Here is a 27,230-nt window from a genome sequence, read left to right as displayed (position 1 = left end):
TAGTGGAAATCGTGAAAAGAACACTTTGTAGCGTGGGTTGTGTTTCGGACCCCTTCTTGGAGTGGATAAATCTGATGATTGATAGAGAATCAAAGAGAACTCAGTCTAAACCTGGTGAAGGAGCGTCTTCTGAGGATGTGAGCGAATTATCTACCATTGTCATCATATCTTCATCAGTATGATGTTGATTTCCTTAGCACATGCAAAATAGCAGTGACCAACCCTGAATTTTCATATATTTTACACGTCCTCACAAGAACCTGAAGGTGAAGCTTTTAAAAAAAGTCCACCTTAAAAAAGTTTTTCCAAAGCTTTTGTTGATTTTTACATCCATAATAACCAGCATTTCTTCTCAAATCAAGGTGTTAATAGTGAGAGCCTCTACTCTTCTGGGAAGGCTTTACACTAGATGTTGGAACATTGCTGTGAGGATTTGAGCATTAGTGAGGTCAGGTACTGATGTTGGATGGTCAGTTCTGAATCACCCCTGCTCATCTCAAAGGTATTGGATGGAGCCCCATCACTCAAGAGAAGACCACAGTTCCACTGATGCCCTATGCTGGGGGGGGTTTATAGCCTTCTAGCCCACAGCTGCTCCAGAGAGCCCCATCCTATTGGCCAATGCTTTCTATTGAGATTATACAAGCTGTGCCAAAATAGTGGACTTCATTTATTAGAAGGGTTGTCTCGATACTTTTGTACAGATTTGAATCTTTGTTTTTTTTGTTTTTTTTTAAGCTGCTTGCAGTTCCAGTGGACACGAGTGTACATCTGTATGAGAGGAGCTCTTGGACTCATGTTGGCACTCTTTCTGATGACCTTACTACCCAGGTCAGTGAAGGCTGTCTAATGTATTACTGTGGAACAGTTAATATTCATTTATGATATGATTAAGAAAATAATGATTTTGAAGGTGGAAGCAGATCATAAACTTCTCCTCCGTGCCTTGGCTGTTCTAGCGAGATTAACCTTGTCCATGCCTGCGTTTCTGAAGGACGTAGAAACTTTTACGATCAGGAAAAAGCGCTGTGTGTTTATTGCACTATTGTAATGTTGAAGCTGTTAATCAGGTTTTCCTCTCTGAATCAGCAGGTCATTAACGTGGTGGTTTGGTCACCGTGTGGGAAGTTTCTGGCAGCTGGGACGGTGGGAGGAACTCTCTCTGTATGGGACGTTGAAGCCAAGCTATGCATTGAGAGGTACTCTGGCTTAAACAGTGTCTTTATATAAACAAACTAAACTGTCAGACGGTCGTCCTTTACTGTGGTACTTGCTAGGCGGTTATGTGGACAGTTTAACAGTTCAAATTACCTAGAGGTTGCTTGCCAGGTGGTCTTCCTCAAGGGGGGGGCGGTTGAAGGTATGAAATGCAGGGAAGTATGAATTTTAACTAAAATTAGTTAAAATTAACTAATTAAATTAGTTAAGAAAACAGCCTGGTCTAATTCTAAAGTATTCAGAGAGACTGGAAAATGGTTGTGTAAATATGAATGATCACTGTTTTTGGGACATAAAACCACACATATAATGCTGTGAAAAAGTATTTGCCCCTCACCTGACTTCTGTTTTTGCTAATTTGTCATATTTAAATGTTTCGGATCATCCAATTACTTTTAATGTAATATAATGTCTCTGGTGTTACCTTTCTAATGTGTAACACCAATGACGATGGGTAACACCAGTGACTCCTATGGAGAGATAGAAAAGTGGATGTTTCTGTAGAACGACCCGTTTACATTTTTCGTTCTTTTTGCTCCCAGACAGAAGCATGAGAGAGGTTACACTGTGTGTGGGATGGCCTGGCACCCCTCTGGAGGACAGATCGCTTTCACAGACACTGAGGGCTGTCTGGGTCTGTTAGATGGACTGTGTGCATCTTCCTCATCTTCATCATCCTCCACCACCAACAAGAACACCAAGGTCAGTCTCTCCCTCCAGCTCAAACAGCTTCACCAAACCATCTGCTGTGAAGGAACTGAAGTCATGCTGTCAGGATTACTTAAACGTTTCTGCCAAACTGGTTCAAATGTCAGAGTTGTGATCGTATTTGGGACTTTTAACTGACCTGGACTTGAGACTGAAATCCTTTTGATTGAGTTATCCAATACCTTAATTATGTTCGTTTTATTAAAACAAATGATTGAACATTTAATTTTGTCACCACCGAAAAAAATCGTAACACTACCAGACTTCACCAAATCTTTCAGTAGTGACAATTTTAGCTCATTTTTGAGCTCAAAAACACAGCCAGTACATGGTCAGCAAACCCAACTGAAAACAATCAACATATATTTTATCAAAACGCATAATTTTCTTAATTGTAGAAAACTCTGTGCTTCGGTGGTGACAATTCTTAGTGTTCCACACTGATTTTCAGACTTCGAGAATCATTTACCTCAAAACAATGAGATCCAACTGCTCACCGTGTGGCCATAAGGGACAGGGACATTTTAGGGGTTATTTAACCCCTATAAATGTAGGGGTTAAATAAGGCTCCACCTACAGAATACAACTGTTTTAGTAGATTTTTTTTTTATTTAAAAATTAAGTATTTAAGAAATATGTTATTTAAAAACTATAAATCTATTTTTTTTCAACTTCAATTTAAAATAAATCATGTAAATAAATGTAGTTGTTTTTTCTTAGGAATGCTTTGTATAGTTTATTATTCAGTTAAGTCTACTTTTATTTTTTAGCCCTTTTTTGAAAATGAAATTGATCGATTAATCTATTTTACATCTAATTGATAGTGACTGCCCTAGAATGGAGAGTATCTCACTGGAAATATAGGCTGAATCTCAAATCACTCCCTATTCCCTGTATCTACTGCACAATGAAACAGAGATCTTCTGTAACCAGAAAGATTAATTGATTTTATATTGAAAATTGCTGTTTGAAAGAGCTGCACTTTTAAATATAGCCTATAGTATCAACAACAGTTTACTCAGTTTTAAGCACAGAAAATCAGCCTAATGATATGGAGGTTGTGAACTGCCTGTAAACGTGTTAGACCAATCAGGAGTAGCCAAACACCCACATACACTGTAGATGACAACATGACCACATCTGACTGGCAGTAAATGGCAGCATGCCGGACTCAAGCTAGAAAAAGTAACAGGCCTTAATTTATCAAAAGAATCTTAATTTAAGATCTTACTTTATAAAAAGAAATCATAGTTTAAATTGTGGTCTTAATATTGATCAAAAAAATTGCAGTTAAGATGTTTTTCCCAAAATCGTTTAGCTCTGTCACTGTGCACTGTGTGTCCAACAGAGAGCTGTTCAGGACGCAGCTATGATCTGTAGTCTTGAGTAAAACAGTCACTGTGAGAAATGAGTGTGTTTCTGTTTCTGTCTGATCTCCAGGCTGCTGTGAGCAAAGAGCCGAAGGACTACGATGATCTGTTCGATGAGGAAGATGCTGACGGACTGTTGGATCAGTGTGTGAGTGACTCTGGCTCTCCAGCGAAGAATGCGGTGGAGGACGACGACGACGACGACGATGATGACCTCATGCCGGCCACTGGAAAACCACGGAACAGAGGGAGCTTCCTGGACGATGACGACAATTCTCAAGGTGTGTCTCATTTATTTATGAGCCGTTTGTCTGATTCTGGTCCAGCTGAGTTTGGTGAATTCTCTAGTTGTAAATACTTTACCTGAGTTGTAACTGCTGACTTGAATCAGGTATCAGGAAAATCAGTGAACAGTGTGGGACTAAGGCACTCCAGAAATGAAGCTGGACAGTCTTGACATAGATATTGTCATCAAATGTTAGTATCAGCATCACATACAATATCTAGGGCTGCAACAGTTCATCGTCCAAAACACATTGCGGAAAATGACACAATCAAGCAGTAAGGCTGCAACATCTAGTCAACCCCCCTCAACTGATTTTACCTCTTGTTTGGAAGCTGCAAACACGTGCGTTTAGAAGCTCCTGCTGATGTGGGTTCATGACTTTCTTCTCTTTAAGTGATGCACACAAAATAGACACTTCAGACCACGAATAAATGAGTGAGTTCCAAAGTTACATTCGTGTGCCTTTGCATATTAAACAGTGAAGGGTTTTCCGAAGTTATAGCAGAAGCGTCTTATGTCTTCTGTAACCAGACATAATTAAACTCATTGCAGTGTTTAAGCTGAGCAGAAAATGCTGAGAATTTTCCTGAGTTGGTACACCGATCAGGCATATAATTTTTTTGTATAATTTATTTTTTTTATTTTTTTTAAACAGATACCGGGTCAGTGAAGGTGGATAAGTTGGCCGACAATGACGGCGACAGTGCCATTCTTCCTCCTGTTGTGCCAGCTGTGCCGCGGCCGGTCTATGAGGGGCCGATGCCCACCCCACCTCAGAAAGCCTTCCAGCCTGGCTCCACCCCAACACACCTCATGCATCGCTTTATGGTGAGTGTCGGTCACACACGCTGCGCAAAGATGTAGAGCCTGCAATTTCCCTTAGGGATCATTAAAGTTGTATCTATCTATCTGTCTGATGGTGTTTATTCAGAATTCATTATTCATTTATCTTTTTAAACAACCAGAGTTTATGATTCAGGGCTTCACAAATGAGGTCAGAGCACTTCAGGCATTGTCAAGCATTTAATAATGACTGCACTGGCAAACTGAGCAGTCAGGTTAGCATTCATTCATTCATTCATTTGGCTGTTTGATTATATTTAAACCAAAAGGTGTTCGACAATAAAAGGTGTTTGTAGAGCCTCAAGCAGAAGCAGAGTGACTTAATGAGCTTTCATGGCTCAGAGATTAAAGTGGAGCGAGACCAGCGCTGCTCTAATCTCTTGCAAAACTTGCACTCATGTAAGTAGTAAAATCTGCTTTCTCCTTGTCTCTGTTAGGCTGTAGTGATGTTTAATGCATAACTTATACAAACAGAAGACAACACATTAAGGTGTGGGGTTTTTTTGTATCACACATTTGTTATAGCTGCAACAGTATCTCAATTTCTACATAATTCAGTGGTTGAAATGTAGACAATCCTTCAGAGTGGTTTGGAGTGAAATTGTTCATTGTAGAGAAACTTGCTCACTTAAATGTCTTTACAGTGGTGCTGATAGGAACCAGGGATTACAACATCTACGGCACAAATATAAGCCATTTTATTTTCTGTCGATAATAACCAGTGAACCTACAGTTTTTATATGTAATGTTGATGAAGGTAAAATAATGATAAACTTATTTTTCAGATCATCTTTGGGGACTATTTTGCCCCACAGCGCCCTGTACCCCATGAGCCCATGTACCTCTCAACCATGAATGAATATTAAAGATGTTTTAGACCAAAATTTTCTCACATCTGTCGTAATATAGTGTCTCAGTCATCAGGCAGTGAATTCACAACCATTTCATGTAGTAACTTTCTGTGAAGGAGCTTTTAGAGGCATTAAACTCTTCAGATGCTGTGAACAGTTCTGAAGTATGAGGAAAAACCGATTTTGAGTGACAGACTTTTGCTAGCTACACTAGTCTCATAGTTTTGGTGCAAAACTAAAGAAGAAGACTTCAGACACCAAACATGTCTTGGCTGATTGACTACATTTGGGATAAGAGGGAAAACAGTACAATTTTTTCACAGATTTTTCCCAGACTGTTCCTTTAATTTGCGTATCGCAGCACCCCATATCTGTATGTAGTGTCTGATTTTGCACAGGTTATTAAACAGCTACTTTGAGCTTGTATTATATTTAAAAAAAAACTAATCTAAGTGATTTTGGCCACGTTCACATTACAAGCCTCATTTGTTCAAATCCAATGTTTTGCTCAAATCTGATCTCTCTGACAGGATGGTTCACGCTTGTTTAGGTAAGTGAAATGATCCTCATGAGCTCATCCTACTCAGTAACGTCACGTGAATGAATCACGTGAATCATCAGCACAAACTAACGAGCAAAATGAGCTTCGCTGAGAAGATAATTAACTCTGATCAGCTCTCAGCTTCATTATTAGAGCGAGACGAAGGAGAAAAAGGTGAGATGAGCTGCTTTTCCACCGTTTACAGGCTTTAACTGTTCGGTGCTGCTGCCATGGTAACGCTGAATGATGGCGCACGCACAGTGGAGAAAAGCAGGTGAATTCCAATCTGAGCGTCACATTAAGGTCACATGGCCACGAATCGGATACGTATCTGATCTAGGACCATAATGAAAGTGGCTCAGGTTGGATTTGAAAAGATCAGATTTGTGTCCACACAGCCCTGAAAACATCAGATCTGAGTCACATTAGTGCAAAAAATCAGATTTGTGCCACTTCAGCCTGGTAATGTGAACGTAGCCTAAGTGGATGTTTTGCTTTTCAGATGTGGAACTCTGTTGGAATAGTGCGCTGTTATAACGATGAACAGGACAACGCTATCGATGTGGAGTTTCATGACACAGCTGTCCATCACGCCATGCACCTCACAAACTCCCTGGACCACTGCATGGCTGACCTGTCCCAGGAGGCCGTTCTACTGGCCTGCGAAGGAACCGATGAGCTTGCGAGGTAAGATCTCAGATTCAGATACTTTCAAAGAAGCGTGGATCCAGATAAAATGTCCCAGATGTTTCTCAAGTTGAACATTTATAAAATCATCAGTAGTGATGATTTTGAAATGTAAGAATTAAGTATAATTGAATATATTAATTTTAAAGCTCAGGTTGCGTTTAAAGCTGGTTATGTCGTGTTATTGTTTGTAGTTATGTAGTGTATAAAGTATAAAGTTCCTCCATTTACATTTGTGTGTTCAGTGTTTCTCATCTGTATTCTGGCTTGGATTAAGTACATATATTTGGATGTCACTGAAAGGCTCACATTTGTTTCTGAGCGTTCAGATTTTATGTGGTATGCACTCATTTTTTGCTCAAAATAAAATTCTTCCAGTGTTTATTTGCACAGAAGCTTGAAATATTAAAGCAGAATTTAATTCTAACTTTGGACAGCTGATTATTTTATCATATATAATCTTATATTTTTTAATATTTTATTTATCCGTCACATCATGACAGCAATTACTGTCACTACAGGTTGATCCGTGCTGTCTTGTCGGGTTGTATTCTGCTTTTTTGGGTGGTGATTGGCTGATTTGGGTCAGTTTTGGACTCAGAATGCGATGCTGTGGTTTGAGTCGGGCTCGGACCAAAAATTCTTAAGCTGTATTCGGGTTCAGACCAAAAGTTCAGGCCTGGTTGTAGCTCTGCTCTGTTTATAGATCTAATTCACTGTACAATTTAATCACAGTTTTTCCACATAGACTTTACTGTCCAAACAGAAGTCAGTGTTGGTTTAAAATGCTATTAACAGTATTCATAAACATTTCTGTAGAATATAGAACCGTATGGGAATTATTCCTTGGCCCAGATTGTAAAGCATTCAGTCACACATGAATTCTAATATTAATTAACTACCTATAAATTCCAAAGACAATTGCACTGTTTAAAAATGAATTTGTACAGAATGTGAAACTTGGTGTGAAGTCATATACAAAGGTTTAAACACCCCAGTCAAATTTTATTAAATAAAATCTTTTATTGATTTTCTGAGAGTAAATAAATGTACAGAAGTGTGTCTCTGTAGAGGATGTGTTAAATTATTTTCACTTAGAAATTCAACAAAACGTGCTTTGATCAGGGGCACCCTAACGTTGAGCTGTGATGTTGCTCCAGTACCGCATGAGTTTGATTGAACTTCATACAGACAGCACCTGTATGTATTTAAGAGGAAAATACGGTTTACAAAAACATACCATCATTTTTTTCCTTAGCAAGCATCATGATGAGTTTTTGAACACGTCATTGTTTTCCAATATTTCTGAGAGTTGTCTTATCGATTAATGAGATCCCATCAGACTGGACTTGTTTTATCTCTGTCCCCAGTCTTTAGGCTGCCCCTTATTTGCAGAGTAAATTTGCCCAGTGCTGTTTTGTACCTCTGCTCTCCTCACAGTCCCTCAGTGACCTGCTTTAATCCATCTGTGTGCGCAGTAAGCTCCAGTGTCTGCACTTCTCCTCATGGGACACAAACAAAGAGTGGATGGTGGACCTGCCCAAAGGCGAGGACGTGCAGGCCTTGTGTTTGGGGCACGGCTGGGCAGCGGTGGGCACCAGCGCCATGCTGCTGCGCGTCTTCTCCATCGGCGGAGTTCAGAGAGAAATCTTCAGCCTACCGGGACCTGTGGTGTGCCTGGCAGGACACGGAGAGCAGCTCCTCATAGTTTACCACAGAGGTATCCGATGAACTCTGTAGACCAGCGAGCATCTTTATATGTCCCTTTATTTAAACTCATAGCTGTAAACATGCTTTCTTTTACAGTAGAAATCACGCCTAAAGCTACACTGATCAGGCATAACATTATGACCATTATGTCCTTGTTTCTACGCTCACTGTCCATTTTATCAGCTCCACTTACTATATAGGTGCACTTTGTAGTTCTACAGTTACAGACTGTAGTCCATCTCTTTCTCTGCATACTTTGTTAGCCCCCTTTTACCCTGTTCTTCAGTGGTCAGGACCCCCATGGACCCTCACAGAGCAGGTACTATTTGGGTGGTTGATCATTCTCAGCACTGCAGTAACACTGACGTGGTGGTGGTGTGTTAGTGTGTGTTGCGCTGGTACGAGTGGATCAGACACAGCAGTGCTGCTGGAGTTTTTACCACTCATTGTCCACTCTTTTAGGCTACGTTTACACAGCAGGTAAAAGTGGCCCAAATCTGATTTTCTCACCAAATCCGATTTTTTTGTTTGGCTGTTCACATTATCTTTTAAATGTGATCTGTATGCGACATCAGTCTAAACAGATCAGCTCCTAAACTGACCCGCATGCGCAAAAGAACAGTGCTTCACATGGCTCGTCCAGAGGTAAACAGTCATGACGGCCAGTGAACGCCAGTCGCTCCCGCAGCTTTCAGTTTCGGCTTCGCCAGCATCACAGGAGCGAGTATAAAGTTCCAGTGGTTGACAGCTGGACTCATCACCTACAGTGTGTTTGAGTTCACCGTAAAAGGGCGCGTTATTCGGCCACGGTCGCCTCTTTGGTTTGTGTCCTCGAATTCTTTAAACTGTTCTCTGACGCTGCAGCCTCGGTCTCCTCCGGCTGCGTTCGGCCGGTTCGTTCGAAACCTCTTCAAACACGGAGCGGTTTGATGAGTCTCTTCTCATTTTTCGGTACAGAAACATTAGACTAAACGTTTATAAGTCTCAGCAGTGCAAAATTATGACGAATGTCGAGTTGGACTGGCGTAAAAGTCGCATGAATTCCTATCTGGCTGTTCCGACTGAGTCGCACTGCCGCAGATCGGATATGTATCGGATTTCAGTACCACATATGAAAGCGTCTCAAATAGGAATTGAAATTGTCAGATTCAGTGCGTTTTTTGCTGTTCACCCTGCCACACAGACACACATCTGTGTCACATTTGAGGAAAAAGATCGGATTTGGGCCACTTTTACTTGCTGTGTAAACGTAGCCTTAGACACACCTGCGTTGCTGGTCCACCTTGTAGATCTAAAGTCAGAGACGATAGCTCATCTGCTGCTGCACAGTTTGTGTTGGTCATTCTCTAGTCCTTCATCATTGGTCACAGGGCGCTGCCCACAGGACGCTGTTGGCTGGATATTTTTGGTTGGTGGACTATTCTCCGTCCAGCAGTGACACTGAGGTGTTTAAAAACTCCAGCAGCACTGCTGTGTCTGATCCACTCAGACCAGCACAACACACACTAACACACCACCACCACATCAGTGTCACTGATAGTACATGCTCTGTGAGGGTCCATGGGGGTCCTGACCACTGAAGAACAGGGTAAAAGGGGGCTAACAAAGTATGCAGAGAAAGAGATGGACTACAGTCTGTAACTGTAGAACTACAAAGTGCACCTATATAGTAAGTGGAGCTGATAAAATGGACAATGAGCGCAGAAACAAGGAGGTGGTCAGAATGTTATGCCTGTTTAAAATAATAAATCCGCTGAAGTTTACTGTACGAAGCCAATATTCTATTGCTATCATAGCTTTCCTTTACTGTTATTCCAGCCTTCTTATTAATATTATTAGGCCATTAATTAACAGACATTGTCTTTTTTTTTTATTGACTTTGATGCAAACACAACATCAAAATGATTTAAGGCCTCACAAGAGAACACGTTCAGTGTGTGAAAGATTGCAGCTCAGCTTTATCTGTTTAAAAACAGCCAGAAGTTCTGAAGCCAGACAACATATTTAGGCCCAATCCCATTTGTTCTTTTTATCCCTACCCCTTGTTTTCAAATGTGTCACCCTAACCCCTTGGAACTGAGTTACTAGTTGTAGTGGTTGAAATCTTGCCTATGAAATGGGACCCTCAAATAAAAAGAGCATCACTTCATTAACAGCTACCAGCGCTGCTCTGTAGGCGACCCTGCCAGTCTGCAGTGACAGCAGAGGAGGGTAAAGTTCAGCCCCTCACTGCTGGGCTTTAGTTACATTTAGGGCATCATATGCCTTTAAAGAGGGGGTTTAAGACAGTTATTTATTGTCAGCCACCGCAAATTCTTTGGTGATACAAACCTGAAGTCAGATATTCACCAGCTTTTTAGTTTGAATTTCCCCGTTCCACCTTAAATGGAGCAACAGTTACATTCTGGCGCTTCAGGAGTCAGAACTGCTGGACTGTTTAAGTTGGAACGGGAAAGTTAGCTAGCTGGCTACCGAGACATTAGCATGCTATTAGCGATTTTCTTTTTTATGCTTGTTATGAAGAAAAATACCATAATAGACTAAAACGACGTAAAACTAAGATAAAACAATGGTTATCGTAATTTTTAACTGAGAAAATTCTCACATTTGTGACTTGCCAGTTTTTCTTTTTTTCTCATATCACTCAGTTTGGAGTCTGAAAAACCTCAGTTTGGGGGGCCATGTAGCCCTAACACTTCGCCTTACCCCTCTATCTCAACTAAAACTGGGACACCCTACCCCTAGACGTGAACACGCAAAACAGAGGGCTAAGTGGTAGGGGCGAGGGGTGAAATGGGATTGGGCCTTGGACTGATATGAACCTGCACTGCACAAAGAGTCAGATGTTGTTTTTGTCCGTCTTAAAGCTGTGCGTGACTCATTTTCTGACATTTAAGTTGACCTTCCAGCTTGATAGCATGAGATGGGGGAGACCTAGCAATCGAGTAGGAATTGGACATGACTCAGCTGAGGAGCAATTTTGAGTTAGGGTTGGGAAACAGAAAAGAAAACAGTGGGTGGAACAAATGTGCAAGAAATTCCAGGTTCGGGAATGTACGTGCGCATCAGCCTTTCCCTAGTGTTGAGCTCCAGCCTAAATGCAACCTACCCAACTAATCAAGATCTTCTGGAAAAAGTTCAATAAACCAAATCAGGTTTACTGTGTTTTTTTTCCCCATTACCCAAAGTGTAGCCCAACAAATAAGTCAGGTTTGTTCTTTAGTTTTGTACAGGAACTGTAGTAGTAGTGTAAGCTAATCCCCCACCATGCAGCATCATGAAAGCTGCATACCTAAATCTTCACACTTGTCTCAGTGGTATAGGAAACTGTTTCCAGTCCTGTTCCTGGAGTTCCCCTGCAGTGGATATTTTACTGTTCTCCCTGCTTTAACACAGCTGAGTCACCTCATCAGCTAATTAAAAAACCCTTCACCACTTTGAAAGTGGATCTGATGGAGCAATAGAATACTACAGTGTGACCACAGTCCATATTACATACAGTGTAATTTTTGTCTAGGATGGGGAAAAAAACAAAAATCCAAACATTACTATGGAAAAATGTGAGGAAATTTGTTACGAAAGAGAGAGGAATTTTTAACGGAATGAGCATTTCTCTGAAAACATGTTTCAGCAAGGTTCAGGGAAACTCCAGGACTGGGAAATTTTGGTATAGCCAGTGTCTGAGTGCAGAACTGCGTGGTATGTATGATTGACGCCTCAACAAACCATTTAGGTTTACGGTCTGGTGGACTTACGGGGGATAGAGTGCTTGATGACTTTATCCTCGCCTGGAAAGGTAGAGAGTTTGCTAAAATGTTGTTGGCTTCAGCTGTAAGTGTTAGCAAACACAGAGAACACGCTAGTGTAGCAGTAGGTCCTCTTGGTACCAATCACCAAAAACTACAAAACTGGACCAATTGGCCATTGGTTCTGGTACTTTATACAGTGGAAAACCTTATTGTGTGAACATTTCATATGAAGTGGAACCATAAACATTATCCAAAATCACTTTGTGTCGCCCACCCGCCCCCTGGGCCCTGATGGCGGCTGCGAGAGCTTGCCCGAAGGCAGGGCCCGAACACCGAGTGGTGACGAACCCTGGCGAGGACGGCGGGGAGAGAGGCGCGGGTGGGTGGGGGACGGAGTCCAATGCCCGAGCTCCGCTGAGGGACGAGTGTGACGGCGGGAGGAGGACGACAATGGTGCCTGGCACGAGGGCAAGGAGCGAGGGGCTTTGCACTCCGGGCCACCATCGGGGCCCGCCCCCTTTTTCCGCAGCGAGGCCGCTCCACCTCACGTTCGATCTGGGTGGACGAGCTGCGAGCAGGGGGCCGTGACGAGGAGGCGGAGCAGCGAGCTCTCGTTCCTTCTCAGCTGAGGCTGATCTGGCTGGCGCCTTTTAAGAAGAGCTGAGAGGGACGAGCAGCAGTAGCAACAGCAGAAGAGACTGAGTGAAGAGCTGAAAAGCTCCGGTGATGAAAAGGACTGAAAAGTCTATCTAGAAGGCTGAAAAGTGGGCAGCTTAGCGTTTCTTTTGGTTGGTTTTGTGTTTATTTGGTGTGTAAATAAAGGGAAAATGGCTACTGCAACCTTGAATCCTGCCTCCTACGTCCTCCTTGTGCCTGGGGTAGCGCATGACATGCTACACACTTGTAATAAAACCTTGTTTCATTATTTGTTGTCATGTTGTGAAGAGGTTTTTCTTCGCTATAGAAAGAATTGTGCATCCACTTCAGTTGTCTTCCGTGGTCTTCCAGCCTTTTTGGTGTTGCTGAGCTCACCATTGGCTTTCCTCTTGTTTAAGAATGTACCAAATTGTTGATTTGGCCACCCCTAAAGTTTCTGCTGTCTTTTTGATAGGTTTGTTTTCCTTTTTCAGCCTAATAATTTTCCCATTCAATTGCGTCGACACCTCTTTGGACCACAGAATTCCCATGAACAGCTACCAAATGCATATTCAGGACTTGGAATCAACTCCAGACCTTTTTGTTTCTTTAATTTGTCAAGAAATAACGTGTAAACATTGGAAACTGCTCATCAGTCAACTGTCCAATTACTTTTGAGCCTGTGAAAATGCTCCTAAATGGTTAATGCAGTATTTTTGTTAAACCCTTAATAAATCCGAAAGTCTGCACTTCCATCACATCTTGATTCTTCATTTCAAATCCATTGTGGTTGTGAATGGAGGCGAAATTACAAAAAATTGCCACTGTCCAAATACTTATGGGCCTGACTGTATGTCAGGTAGCTATTTAAACTAAGTGTCTATTAAAGCTGATCTTTTCTCACGCTGTGTAATCAGGTACTGGTTTTGATGGAGATCAGGCCCTGGGGGTTCAGCTGCTGCAGCTCGGCCGGAAAAAGCGGCAGATCATCCACGGTGAGCCGCTGCCGCTGTCCCGCAAATCCTACCTGGCTTGGATGGGCTTCAGTGCAGAGGGTGAGTCATCCACCTTCCTGTTTTCCCTCCCCCTTTAAATCCTTTCATTTTGGGTTCTTTGAAAGGTAGTTGTGGAAGAGAGAATGGGTCACGTCTGAAATTAGCATTATAATACCTTGTCGTGCTGCAGGGACTCCGTGTTCGGTGGACTCGGAGGGTGTGGTGCGGATGCTGAATCGCTCAATGGGAAACACGTGGACTCCTGTGTGCAACACCAGAGAGAGCTGTAAGAGCAAATCTGACCACTACTGGGTGGTCGGCATCCATGAGAACCCACAACAACTCAGGTGCGACACTGAGATTTTCTTCTCTGCTTTAAAGCGACAGTTTGGCAAAAAATCTCATTTAGTTTTCCCTGCTTACTCCAAATGTGGTCGATCATCCAAGACATGTTTGGTGACCTGAAGTTTGCTTCCATTGTTTTCTGTGCTGGTGCTACAAGGCTAATGCAGCTAATGCTGATGCATTAATATAAGCTTATGCCTCAGCAATTAGCTTTTTAAATGAAATAGAAGAAGCCATATCGCCCCCTACACTTCCTGTAGTGTATTACAGTCTGTCAGAATGACTGTGTGGATCATATGAACATTATAGAGGCTTTTTAAATGAAACAGTAGAAGCCGTATCGCCCCCTACACTTCCTGTAGTGTATTACAGTCTGTCAGAATGACTGTGTGGATCATATGAACATTATAGAGGCTTTTTAAATGAAACAGTAGAAGCCATATCGCCCCCTACACTTCCTGTAGTGTATTACAGTCTGTCAGAATGACTGTGTGGATCATATGAACATTATAGAGGCTTTTTAAATGAAACAGTAGAAGTCATATCGCCCCCTACACTTCCTGTAGTGTATTACAGTCTGTCAGAATGACTGTGTGGATCATATGAACATTATAGAGCTTTTTAAATGAAACAGTAGAAGCCATATCGCCCCCTACACTTCCTGTAGTGTATTACAGTCTGTCAGAATGACTGTGTGGATCATATGAACATTATAGAGGCTTTTTAAATGAAACAGTAGAAGCCATATCGCCCCCTACACTTCCTGTAGTGTATTACAGTCTGTCGGAGTGACTGTGTGGATCATATGAACATTATAGAGGCTTTTTAAATGAAACAATAGAAGCCATATCACCCCCTACGCTTCCTGTAGTGTATTACAGTCTGTCAGAATGACTCTGTGGATCATATGAACATTATAGAGGCTTTTTAAATGAAACAGTAGAAGCCATATCGCCCCCTACACTTCCTGTAGTGTATTACAGTCTGTCAGAATGACTCTGTGGATCATATGAACATTATAGAGGCTTTTTAAATGAAACAGTAGAAGCAATATCCTCTCTGTCTCCAGGTGTATCCCCTGTAAAGGTTCTCGATTCCCCCCAACTCTTCCCCGCCCTGCTGTGTCCATCCTGCCCTTCAAACTACCCCTCTGTCAGACCAGCACGGAGAAAGGCCAGATGGAGGTGAGACTTCACTACTGAAACTTTCCACTACTTTTTACTATATGCTGTAGTTTCATGTGAATTATTTCTGACTCGTGGCTCATTGAAACAGGTGGGTAATTGTGTGGAAATTGCAGATTCTGAACTTTCATTTCATGCTGCATTTGTGTTCGTAAGATGAAGAGGAGATATTTTATTATGATTTGCATTTGATAAAACGATTATCTTGTTTTGCTGAAAGAAAAAATGTAATTCAAGGGCTGTTGAAGTTAACACGTTAACCAATCCGCAGTAGTGCAGGCTGAAGCCCAGCTGAATGTTGCTCTGATAGAATCCACGATTGTAGTGCTCTCATTCAAATACAGCTTTTAAACATGATACCATCAGCAGACTACACTTGACAGTGCTTACCAGAGAACTGTGAATAAATCAACAAGCAGCTAACGAATAAAAGCAATAGCAAAGCGGAGCTTAAGTTCCTCTCGAGCCCCCACTGTAACAAGAATCCACAAGCTGTATGAACGAGAGCGAAAGCGAGAGGCTGCTAACACAGAGGATATGTTTGATATATACACTCATTTACAGTACATATGGTGTATATGATATATACCAGGAGTCGCAACCCAAATGTTAAGAAGAGACATTTTGTCCTTTCAAGAAAAATCAAACCAACTTGAGAGCCACAACATTTTCTTGAAGTAACGTTTTACCATCTTGGCTGTAAAAATGTCTCAGTGTGTGCTAATGTACTACTATAGGCTAAAAATAATAATAATAATAATATGAACCACAACGCAAACTTTTTTGCTCTGCTTTAAGCTTTAACTCAGCTATAGCTGCTTTTCTCACATCTCCGGCAGGAAACTTTTCTGTGAAAGTGGAACAATTTCTTGTAAAATGTCTCTCAGCATTTGATTTGATTGATTTTACGAGTCAGCTTCTCATTCTCCAGCTTAAATGACGTTTGAGGTGCCAGAATGTAACCGCAGCTTCAGTGTTTGACAGTTTCTCGTTGCAGATTAATCATATCAGGAAACCAGCTGGAGTGATTATAAATGCAAATAAGTCCATTCATCTCCAAATTATTGATGTTCATCTTGAATCTTTCTCTTTGCCGTTTCGTTAGTTACTAGGTAGGTGAGACTGTTGTCTGTGTTGCTATGGTGACCAGCAGTCTGTGCTGGTCTTCAGGGTTAAAGGGTGAATTAGCAGTTCTACATTAGCTCCAGAGTTTAAGACCATTTATTGTTAAACTGTGTTGAACGATCAGCAGAGCTTTATTTTACTGTAAAGGAGGATTATTTTATTATTACCTACTAATCTGATTCTGCTGTGGAGCCACAACAGGACAGTAAAAGAGCAGCATGTTGCCGACTCGTGATATACATGCTTAGTGACTGTATGTATGATACATATGATCTACACTCATTGATTGGAACATTCAGCCACTGTTGCTCTCACTGGATGTCAGTGATGAAAATTGGAAACTGGATTCACTGTGGAAATCAGGTAATTTTCAAATTCCGGTTCCGAAAATAGTGTTATGGAAAGTGATAAATACTTTCTGATTGTGCTTATTGTGTCCACTCAAATAGCTATAACAGTGCACTGCTTTTTAAAAGGGACAACTTTTGAGCAAATAAGACAAATGTGATTAATTACAGTGAATTATTTTTAGCTTTGACAGCCCTCATAGTTACATTTAAATATAGTGGCAAAACGAAAGCAATAACTTCTGAGAGTCAGTGTCTGCTTTTGTAAGGTCACAGTGAATGCTGTTGTTTGCTCTCAGTTTGGGGGGGATAGAGGGGGTGGGGGGGTTGTCCTGCCCAAAAAGGTTCCTAGTAATACTTGTTCACTCTTATCTGAGCGGTGTTGTCTGGTCACACTATCAGTCAGCCAGAATTTGCTCCAGGCTGTGAAATGGGGACACTAGTCTCCTTATGACCAGCAGCAGAACTGGTGTTTCCATCATGGATTACAGATAATATGAACTTTTTCCATATGGGTGCCTTTATTTTTGTTTTTTTGTTTCTTTTTTTATTAATTTCTAACATCATTTGAAAATGCCAGATGCTCTCATTGAAAATGTTTACACTGTGTGGACATTTCGTGGTGAAATTTTTTTTTCTTTTTGTTTTTTCTGTTTACCCAATTTTCTCCCTAGTTTAGTCGTTCCACCCGCTAGTTAGGACTCCCCCATTCACACAACACTATCAGCGCTAGGAGGGTGAAGGCTAACACAGGCTTCCTCCGAGACCTGTGAAGCGCCACCACATCTTTTCAAACTGTCGCTCACGCAACGTCATTGGACGCCTGCGCTGACTAGCATTGCGTTAAGTGATGGGGGGAGAAGGAGGGGCCATCCTACCCACCCAGAGAGAGCGAGGCCAATTGAGCTCGCTTGGACTCCCAGCTATGGATGGCTGTAGCATCACCAGGGATCGAACTCGCGATCTCCTGATGACAGGGCCAACGCAACCGTCTAAGCCAATTTTTATTTTTACCTGACAATTTTCCAACCTCTCTCTTTTTTTTTAAACTGTGCCTTTAAGACTTTTGTATGTAATATTCTGGCTGTCCTCTTTGTAACTTCAACATAAATGACGAGGCTAAACTGCTGTAGGCTCACAGAAACAGTGAGTTCAATTCATTGTTTTCACAGCTAAGTTTCCGTGTGTGGACTGTGTGGACTGGGGAGTGGATGGCATGTTTTGAAACATCATACTCTTTTATCTCAAAACACCAGTGAAAACTGGGTTTTTATGAGGCATGGGACCTTTTTACTCCACTTTTTAATTTAAAATATTATTTTATTACATCACTTTAAATCAGCTGCCATTTACATTGTGTGATCCGATTTCCTTATTGTTTTCTGACATTAACAACTTCTTCTCCCAAACAGTTTTAGTTTCTGAGATTCGAGGTTAGAATATGACAGTGACATTGTCCAGTGACTCTATCCGTGACGTTAGCCACAATTAGAACATCTGCCTCAGAGAAAATCACTCACCAAAGCATAATTAATCATCTGAAATCGTTCATTTGCATACAACAGTCATTCAGGTGGATCTCTTTCTGTGTTTAGTGCTTGTGTGGGTGTGGGTGTGGGTTTTACAGTTTAAGTAAAAACTTAGTTCTAAAACAAAAATAACAGTTGTGACCTACAAAACCTAAAAAATGCTCCTTGCTTGTTTATGAAAAATCTATAAATCTGTGTTTTATGAAAGATCCATGTTTAAAGTCAAAGTGTAAAACCGTTTCTTTTTGGTTTTTTGAGGTTAGGGTTAGGATTAGTAAGTATTAGGCTTTTTAATATATATATATATATATATATATATAGTATATATATATATTAAATTTGAGTAATTTTGTCCCATTCCTTTTTGCATAGAGGTACATGGTTTTTTTATATTTGTATAATATAATGTGTGTGTATATATATTTATTATGTATGGGTACTTGCATGTGTATTGGTTGTCACATTGTGAGATTGTATAAAACCCTGAATGTGTGTGTTTTTCAGGAGCAGTACTGGCGCTCTGTGCTCTTCCACAATCATTTCAGCTTCCTATCCTCCAGCGGTTATGAGGTCAATGAGGAGAACCAGAGGCAGCAGGAGAAAGAGCAGCAGGAAGCGCTGATGAAGATGTTCGCTGTAAGTCATCCTCAGATGATCAGAGCAGGAGGAAAACTAAATGCAATCAGATGGGCCTGCTTTGAATTTAACTGCAAATTGATGTCTGACATGCAGAGCTTGGCTATAATAACTGAAACGTCTGTCTCAGCTAAAGTTCTGCTTTAATTTTAGATCAGGGTACACAAGGGACCTGTCTGCTTTCTCATATAGTTACTGTTGCTAGGTTGGACAAGCTTTTACAGAATATTTAATGCAGTGTGGCAAAAAAGTTGAGAAGGGTCTGGCTGCAGACATGCACTCTCAGCCTGGCATTAACCGCCAGCCTGTTAATGACGTCAGTGCCGCTCTGCCACGACAGTGTGTTTTGTCGGTTTTATGAGGAAAAACAGTGAAACACGAACTGCTGGGCAACAAGAGCTACACTGAATGTATATTAACGTTGCCATACTGATAATAAGGTAATTAAATATGGAAACTTTCCAAGTAAAACCTACCACGATAAGACAGAATGTCGGGTTTATTCGCAGAAAAAACAAAAAGGCTACTGAAACTCGTGAAAGCCATGCTGAAGATGATCAGAACCGGTTATCAAAAGCTGTAATATTGATTAAAATAGAACTCATTAAGGATTCTAGGAGGTTGTGACAACGTACAGCCAACATAGTACCGATTATTTTTGCTGTCTCGTCAACGTCGTCACAACCTCCTAGAAGGCTGTCAGACAACGTTCATAACTTTCTGAGGAATTACATTTCACCATTGTGACAGTGTAGAGAAGCACCAAGCAGACGATGCTGTGGGCTCCAAAACAGTACGTTGACTCAACGTAACTGTGTTTGCAGAGCCGTTAGGAATAAAACCTGATGGTTTTGCTTCTTAACGGGAATTGACTTGATGGCTGCCATTAGAGGCCATTAGGAAACGATCAAATGTTTGTGGAATCAGCCCCAAAACACCTGATTAAATGATCAGAATCTTTTACACTGTTATATCAACCCATCAGGAAAACACGGAACCATTAGCGACTACTGAAAACCACCAGGAACCAGCAGACACTTTCAAAGGGTTCTATGATTTTTTTCAACAGGGAGGTACATTAACTGTAACTCTCTAGCTGTGTTATGGCTGAAAAATGGATTAAGTGATGTCGCTAAGCAGCAGCAGCCAAACGTTAACGTGCCGTTGGGCTGCGTCTGCCATTGTAGCAGAGAGTGCATGTACACATGACGTCACTGGGGCTGAGAGTGCATGTCTGCAGCCAGACTCTATTGAAAAAGTTTGCAAATGTGGTGCAACAGTCTGTTTTTAGAAATTAGTTTTATTCTTAAGTGTGTGTGGGTGTATGTATGCACACATATATATATATATATATATATTATATATATATATATATTTAAAATGTGTGTGTGTGTGTGTGTGAACATTTTGTTTTCCGTCCTTTTTGACATGTTTGCGTGTCTCAGCTGTCGTGTAAGCTGGAGCGCGAGTTCCGCTGTGTGGAGTTGGCGGAGATGATGACCCAGAGTGTGGTCACTTTGGCCATCCGCTACGCCTCACGCTCCAGGCGAATGCTTCTGGCTCAGAGGCTCAACGAACTCGCTTTGGAAAAGGCCAATCAGCTGGAAGAGGAGGAGGAGCTAGACGAGGAGCCGGCCTATCACAGCACAGCACAAAGCACAGGGTAGGTTGGAGCTTGGTGTTGGATACCGGGTGATATAATATGATCTGGATTCACAGAGCCACAACTAAGTAGGCTTGTGGGTGGGACTTCTTGTGATGTTCTTTGTACCCTGTTCTTTAGACTGGTCCGTTTTGACAGGTGTGAACACTCCACCTGTACTCGGGTGCACGCTGTGTAAAATGTAAATAAATGTAAATTAAAACAGAATGCAATGATTTGCAAATCTCATAGACCCATATTTTATTCACAATAGAACATAGAACACATATCAGACGTTGAAAGTGCGACATTTCAGCATTTCATGAAAAATATTAACTCATTTAGAACTTGATGGCAGCAGCTTGATGGCATTTCCAACAAAAATCTAACTACCTGGGGAACCACAGCATTTTATGTCCATTTTACCGTCTTGGCTGTGAATGTGTCTCAGTATGTGCTAATGTGCTAGTATATTCCAAAAAATATATAAAATAAACCAAAACACAGACTTACTTTGCTCTGCTTTTCTCGCATCTCCAGCAGGAAATTTTTTTTTGCAAAAGTAGAACAGTAGTGAGGCGCCAGGTTACTGGAGCACCATTTAAGGTGGAACGGGAGAATTTGAACAAGAAGCTGGCGAATGAGAAACTGACTTCAGCTTTGTGACTTTTCAGTGTTTGTCAGTTTCTCACTGCAGATTAATCATATCAGGAAACCAGCTGGAGTGATTATAAACACAAATAAGTCCATTCGTCTCCAAATTATCGATGTTCATCTTAAATCAAAAGTCAAAAATCTAATTCTGCTGCGGAGCCGTAACAGGACGATAAAAGAGCCGCATGTTGTCGACCCCTGTCTTAGATGTATCTTATGGTCCTCAACACTTAATATTGTGAATCTTTATTTTTCGGTTATTGTTCATCTTAAAAACAAGTGGAAAAATAGGGCTGAATGATTGCTGAAAATATCTAATAGCGATTTTTCAGACCGATATTACGACTGTGATTTAAGTCTCAATTATTGTCTATAAATTAAGGTCCAGTAGGCTGGAATATCCCCTTTTTCTGTCTTGAGTCTTCAGTGCTGGATGTTCAGTACTGCCAGTTATTTGTACTTGTGTTCTCATGTTCACAGCACATGGGAGTTGAGTTGATTTGAATTGCTCACCTACAAAAGGTTAATAAGCTCTGCATGATCAGGTTCAGTTTCCCCACTTAAAACATAAGGCTCTGGTTTTGATAAAATAGGCCATAATTGAAATCGCAGCTCATGTGGAAGATTGCGCTCTTTCATATTGTAATTTTGATAAAAGCGATTGCTCATTCAGCCCCAGGACACGGTAGTGGGGGGAGAAAAAATTGGCTTGTTGGTAAATGTGATTCATCTGAGCTTCTTCCAGCTCAACTTTCAATCCTTTTGTAACAGTATTACATCAAATTGCTTGTGCGTTGGTTCTGAATTGCTGATTAATGGTTTGGATGTAATGAATCATGTTTTCCCTGGTGTATGCCATGATGAATGTAACAGGGGAAAAGAAGCTGCCTTTCTATGAGAAACGTTAAAGCAGTATATACTGGACATAATACCATTTTAGCCAGCCTGTAGTAGTCCACAGATCCACTGCTGTTTGATCGTTGTGTGCTGAAGTGGGAGACCTTATGATTAATTCTGGATATGAATTTTGTTATAACTTCTTCCTTGATGTTCTACAGGTTTCTCAGTCATTTTTCAATCAGCTCTGTTTATCACTCTGCACACATTTAGCATTTCTTCATTTTATTTCCTGCTTCCTAATGTCCTACTGATTATTTGACACTAGTTAAATTGTACATGACTAGAATATTAGGCTGTGTTCACACAGAAGGTAAAAGTGGCCCAAATCTGATCTCACCAAATCCGATTTTTTTTTGTTGGCTGAAATATCACCTCAAATGTTTGAGTCTCAGCAGTGCGAAATTATGACGAATGTGGAGCTGGATTGACATGAAAGTCGCATGAATTCCGATCTGGCTGTTCAGACTGAGTCGCATTGCTTCAGATCGGATACGTATCAGATTTCAGTACCACATATGAAAGCGTCTCAAATCGGAATTGAAAATGTCCGATTCGGTGTGTTTATCTGTTCACACTGACACACAGACACACATAAAAATTTGGGCCACTTTTACCTGCTGTATAAACGTAGCCTTAGAGTAATTTAATACATTTGTCTGCAACCAAATTGGTTTTATATTATTGAAATGATTTGATTCCAAATTTTTAAGTAGTTGTGAATATTGAAGCAATTCATAATAATCCGCCAACTGAAAATCCAGCTGTCAATTGTTCTGTTATAAGAACTGGTAAGGCACTAGAGTAGAGGTCTTTAAATCTGGACCTTGAGATCTGCACTAGTGGCCAACCCGCTACAGCAACAGTTCCATTAACTGCCAGTGACTACAAAATCTAGGACCGGATTTAAGGTCAAGATTTTGAAGACCTCTAAAGAATGGCAGAACTGGTATTGTCACACTGGCTGAGAACGCTGTGCAAGATCCTGCAATCGTAAAGCATATACCTATATTTAATTTTTATATGTTTAAATAAAATGGACATTAATGTGTGTCATATTTGAGTTTGCATGCTTTTCTGTTGTGGAAATCGGGTTGAAGGGGAGTTTCACCAATTTTTCAAATATTCTCCATAGTTAAATGGTTAATATGTAAACAGAGTCGTTCAGAGTGGTTTGGTGTGAATTTTTCTGTTCTAGAGAAACTTACAGAGTCAGAACTGTTCACAGTGGTGGTGATAGGAACCAGACGTCCACCTCTAAAAGCTCCCTCACAGAAAGTTACTACATGAGATGGTTATGAATTCACTGCCTGATGACTGAGACACTGTTTTATGATTCCATTCCATTCATGGCAGAGAGATGCATGTTGGATACTGTGAGGGGACATCGTCCTCAAAGAAAACTTATTTTTTAAATATTTATCACTATTTAACATCAACATTCCATATAAAAACTCAGAAGACATGTGCAGGTTCACTGTTGGGTTTGGATAGTAAATAAAATGGCTGTATTTGTGTTGTATATTTGTGTTGACATCTTGACACCTGGTTCCTGTCACCACCACTCTGGAAGACTTTGATCTGAGCAGATGAATTAGGCTGAAATTTTGGAAAATAAATGAAAAATTTCCCCCCTTTTTTTTTAACATTTATTTATTTTTTAAATTGTGCAAGAACCCTGTATATAAGTTTGTCTGGTGTTCACAGGTTTAACCAGTCCAGCAGAGCATCCAGACACTCCAGCAGCAGAGCAGCACAGGAGAACGATGATGAATATGAAGAAGAAGAAGACGAACAGGAAGAATCAATGGAAGCGGAGGATGAAGCAGAAAGCAGGAAACCACGTAAGAGTACTGTTTGAACTGTTATTACTCAGTTGGATGTTATGTAAAAATTAGGACAGGACCAAGGCTGATGAGCTCATACAAACAACATATACCGCTGATAGGTTTTTAATACCTTTTTTACTGTTATTTTATGATTTATTTACATCTAATTAATTTACGCTGTGTTTGCTGGGGCTGTGCGTTCCAACTAATTTTAATATTTGCATCCTTAAAAATGTAGCCTTGACTGTGCGCACACATTAAGGCTTAGCAAATTGTGATAGCAAATTTGTAATACTCTGACTTACCGCAGATATGAGCCGATTTGCCACATTTCACAGTCCTGTTAATAATATAAACAGCAGTGTGTCACTGGATTATAAATCTGTGTGTTTTCTCTGTCTTACGGTAATGAAACGTGAGGAATATCAAAGCAGTGATTTAAGTATTTGAATACTGGCACCTTAAAGGCTTACCTGAGTACTGAAGAAGCCACGCACATCATTAGCATTTACACCAGAAAACATCTAGTGAAGATTAAGGCCTAATCCCATTTCTTATTTTTACCCCTACCCCTTGTTTTGAGTGTCTCCTTGCCCCTTGGATCTGAGTTACAAAAGGTAGTGGTTATAATCTTCCCTATAAAAGGGTAGGAGGGTAAATTTCAGCTCCTCACTGCTGGGCTTTAGTTACATTTAGGGCATCATATGCCTTCATAGGGGGTCAATTATTTATCACCCACCCCTAATTCTCCAGTGAAATGAAGCTGAAGTCAGATGTTCACCAGCTTCTCCCGTTCCACCTTAAATGGAGCAGCATTTCCGATGCCAGAGGTGCCAGAATGTAACTGCTGCACCATATGAGGTGGAAAGGGAAATTTATCTAGCTAGCTACTGGGACATCAGCACTACTAGCAATTCTTTTATGCTTGTTATAAAGAAAAGGACCATAATAAACTGAAATTACATTAAACTAAGATATGATGGTTATTATAATTTTTAAACAAAGAAAATTCTTACATTTGTGGGTTTCTCTGGTCTCTCATGCTCCATCTTGCTGGTATTTCTTTTTTTCTCATAACACTCTGTTTGGAGTCTCTGAAAAGCCTCTGTTTGGAGGGCCATGTACCCCTAAAGCTTCGTCGTACCCCTCTATCTCAACAAGAATCGGGACACCCTACCCCTAGACATAAACATGCAAAACAGAGGGGGTATGGGCTAAGTGGTAGGGGCGAGGGGTGGAATAGGGTTGGGCCTTAGTGATTAGATTAGCTTTTTCTTCATGTAGCCCAGCAGCGCTCGGTGACGTAGGCCACTGCATTAAAGGGCCACTCCATTTAATTCAAAGTAGGAGGAATTTTTTGAGAAGCTACACCTGCTTTGGGGTGGATTTTCATATGTCGTATAGGCAGTGCTGAAGAGCTCGCGCTGCCTTTTGGTGTTTGGAAAGTTGTTTATGGCATTTTGCTGCTAGACGTGTGCGGAAGTGAGCTTATGAATACTGCGCCTGTTTTTCCTGTGGGGTCACAGACAGAGTAGCAGCTTCTAAGGTTACACCACTGAGACGCTTTAAAGTGGAGTTCAGGAATGAAACAAGTGCTATTTCTCTGTTCTGTTGTCGTATTTATGGATTAGCTTTTTATCCGACTTCCATTTGTGAACGTTTCGACTGAGAATATTTCTGCTCATTTAATCTTAATATCTTTTAAATGGACATTTTGAGCTGACACACTTTTGGGTCTTGCATGTACACTTTGGTGTTGATGTTTTTCAAAATATTTCCAGTAAAACTGGAATAAATTCTGGTTTGTGTGATTGATGTTGCAGGTGTGAACCCTTTCAGTAAAGGCCCAAAAGGATCACCTGAAAAACCTTCCCCAAAACCAGGTGAGTGAACAACCAGAATGAGAAGTGATTGGACAGTTTTATTTATTGCTGTGTGAAAGTTTGGAATCAATGTTTTTAATAACATATAAATAAATAAAAATACAATATATAAATATATGATATATAAAACCCATTTAAAATGATTTAATGTATAAAATCATTCTAATAGGCTCGTCTTGTTCAACTTCACCGGGTTCATATAATCAGTAGGACACTAGGAAGCTGTAAATATAGATAAAAATAGATGTGTCTAGAATAAACATCAATAGAGGATTCTGAAATGACTGAGAAAGCTGTAGATCATCAGTAGATACAATATAATGTAATATAATACAGAATTCATCATATAGATTACAAAAATGTAGTCTAAATAATTACAGTATCTTATTTTATTAATTTTTCACAGAATTCTTAAAATATTAAAAAATAACTAGTTATAAATAATCTGCATTGTACAAGTTATTGTTGCATATAAAATAACAAACATTGTTAATATGACAAGTGATTCCAAACTTTTGAGTGGTAGTGCACGAAGGCCAGATGAGTCCAGTCTAACGCTCAGTGTAGCCCCGTTTACAAATAATGCAGCAAATACAAGTAACAGTAGTAATGCTAAAAGTACTATGCAGTCCTCATAAAGCACTTGCTCTGCCAGTCTACAGTCATACATATACATATTAAAATTGTATACACTTTTAAATGGATTGTTTTGTTAAATAATTTTGTGAATCCTTTTTTTTTCTCTTTCAGTCAGTAAAGAAGGCCGTGTGAACCCTTTTAAGGTGAGAATACACACTGGATATAGACAGTTACTGGTTTTAGTGGTGCACACATGCTATAAGAAACCAAGTAACAATCACAGTGTGTGTTATATACCTGAATATTATGTATAATGATTCCACTGCCTGTGTACGATGAGGTAAACAGTCTTCTGCGGTCTGCTTGCATGTGCAAGAGCAACACGTGTATGTAGTTATAATCTGAACAGTTACAGCCCGGTTCTGTGTTAGTATTTAAGTTGTCATGAAAAAGCCAATATACTGTACTTTGCTTCTTCTTTAAGTTCTATATGGTCAAAAACGTGACTCCTCCTATAGCTTCCGAGAAACTGTGCAGGATAGTAGAGCCTACACCCTAAATAGAAGTCAAAATAAAATTTGACTTACTGTGTTTGTACAGCGTTTGTTCAAACTCAAGTTCTTTCCACAGAAACTGAGTCATTCAACTTACAAAATTTATAAAACTTATACCTCTACCTCTTATTCCACCACAGTCTGTTTACACTCTGTAGCCAAGTGTTTTGGACATGTCTCTTATGTCACCATCATATAACACCTTAGCAACGACCTGGGTGGGATACCGTAGCAGTGGCCTAGCAACACCTTAGCAACCACCTGGGTGGGATACTGTAGCAGTGGCCTAGCAACGCCTTAGCAACCACTTGGTGGGATACTGTAGCAATGGCCTAGCAACACCTTAGCAACCACCTGGGTGGGATACTGTAGCAATTGCCTAGCAACACCTTAGCAACCTCCTCAGATACCCTAGCAATGGCCTAGCAACAC

The 27,230-nt window shown here is 40.6% G+C and overlaps 1 protein-coding gene across 4 annotated transcripts in view; it reads left to right on the top strand.

Moving 5' to 3' along the window:
- The window catches only part of wdhd1 (WD repeat and HMG-box DNA binding protein 1), a 56,207-nt gene that overhangs the window by 17,361 nt on the left and 11,616 nt on the right, over nucleotides 1–27,230 (top strand). For 3 of the 4 annotated variants that reach the window (XM_036592797.1, XM_036592798.1, XM_036592796.1), the window contains 15 exons: nucleotides 739–831; nucleotides 1,090–1,199; nucleotides 1,761–1,920; nucleotides 3,367–3,577; nucleotides 4,238–4,410; nucleotides 6,320–6,504; nucleotides 7,983–8,224; nucleotides 13,517–13,654; nucleotides 13,785–13,941; nucleotides 15,009–15,123; nucleotides 18,629–18,760; nucleotides 20,206–20,423; nucleotides 23,661–23,797; nucleotides 25,606–25,665; nucleotides 26,416–26,447. In XM_036592797.1, the coding sequence (XP_036448690.1) occupies nucleotides 739–831; nucleotides 1,090–1,199; nucleotides 1,761–1,920; nucleotides 3,367–3,577; nucleotides 4,238–4,410; nucleotides 6,320–6,504; nucleotides 7,983–8,224; nucleotides 13,517–13,654; nucleotides 13,785–13,941; nucleotides 15,009–15,123; nucleotides 18,629–18,760; nucleotides 20,206–20,423; nucleotides 23,661–23,797; nucleotides 25,606–25,665; nucleotides 26,416–26,447 (2,163 nt within the window). The remainder of the gene's footprint in view (nucleotides 1–738; nucleotides 832–1,089; nucleotides 1,200–1,760; nucleotides 1,921–3,366; nucleotides 3,578–4,237; nucleotides 4,411–6,319; nucleotides 6,505–7,982; nucleotides 8,225–13,516; nucleotides 13,655–13,784; nucleotides 13,942–15,008; nucleotides 15,124–18,628; nucleotides 18,761–20,205; nucleotides 20,424–23,660; nucleotides 23,798–25,605; nucleotides 25,666–26,415; nucleotides 26,448–27,230) is intronic. The other variant, XM_036592800.1, reaches the window with a different exon arrangement.

This window comes from Colossoma macropomum, unplaced genomic scaffold (assembly GCF_904425465.1).
Source record: "Colossoma macropomum unplaced genomic scaffold, Colossoma_macropomum, whole genome shotgun sequence".
In the NCBI taxonomy this organism is placed as follows: domain Eukaryota; kingdom Metazoa; phylum Chordata; class Actinopteri; order Characiformes; family Serrasalmidae; genus Colossoma; species Colossoma macropomum.
The sequence above is the reverse complement of the archived record's forward strand: the minus strand, read 5'-3'. Positions and strand labels throughout refer to the sequence as shown.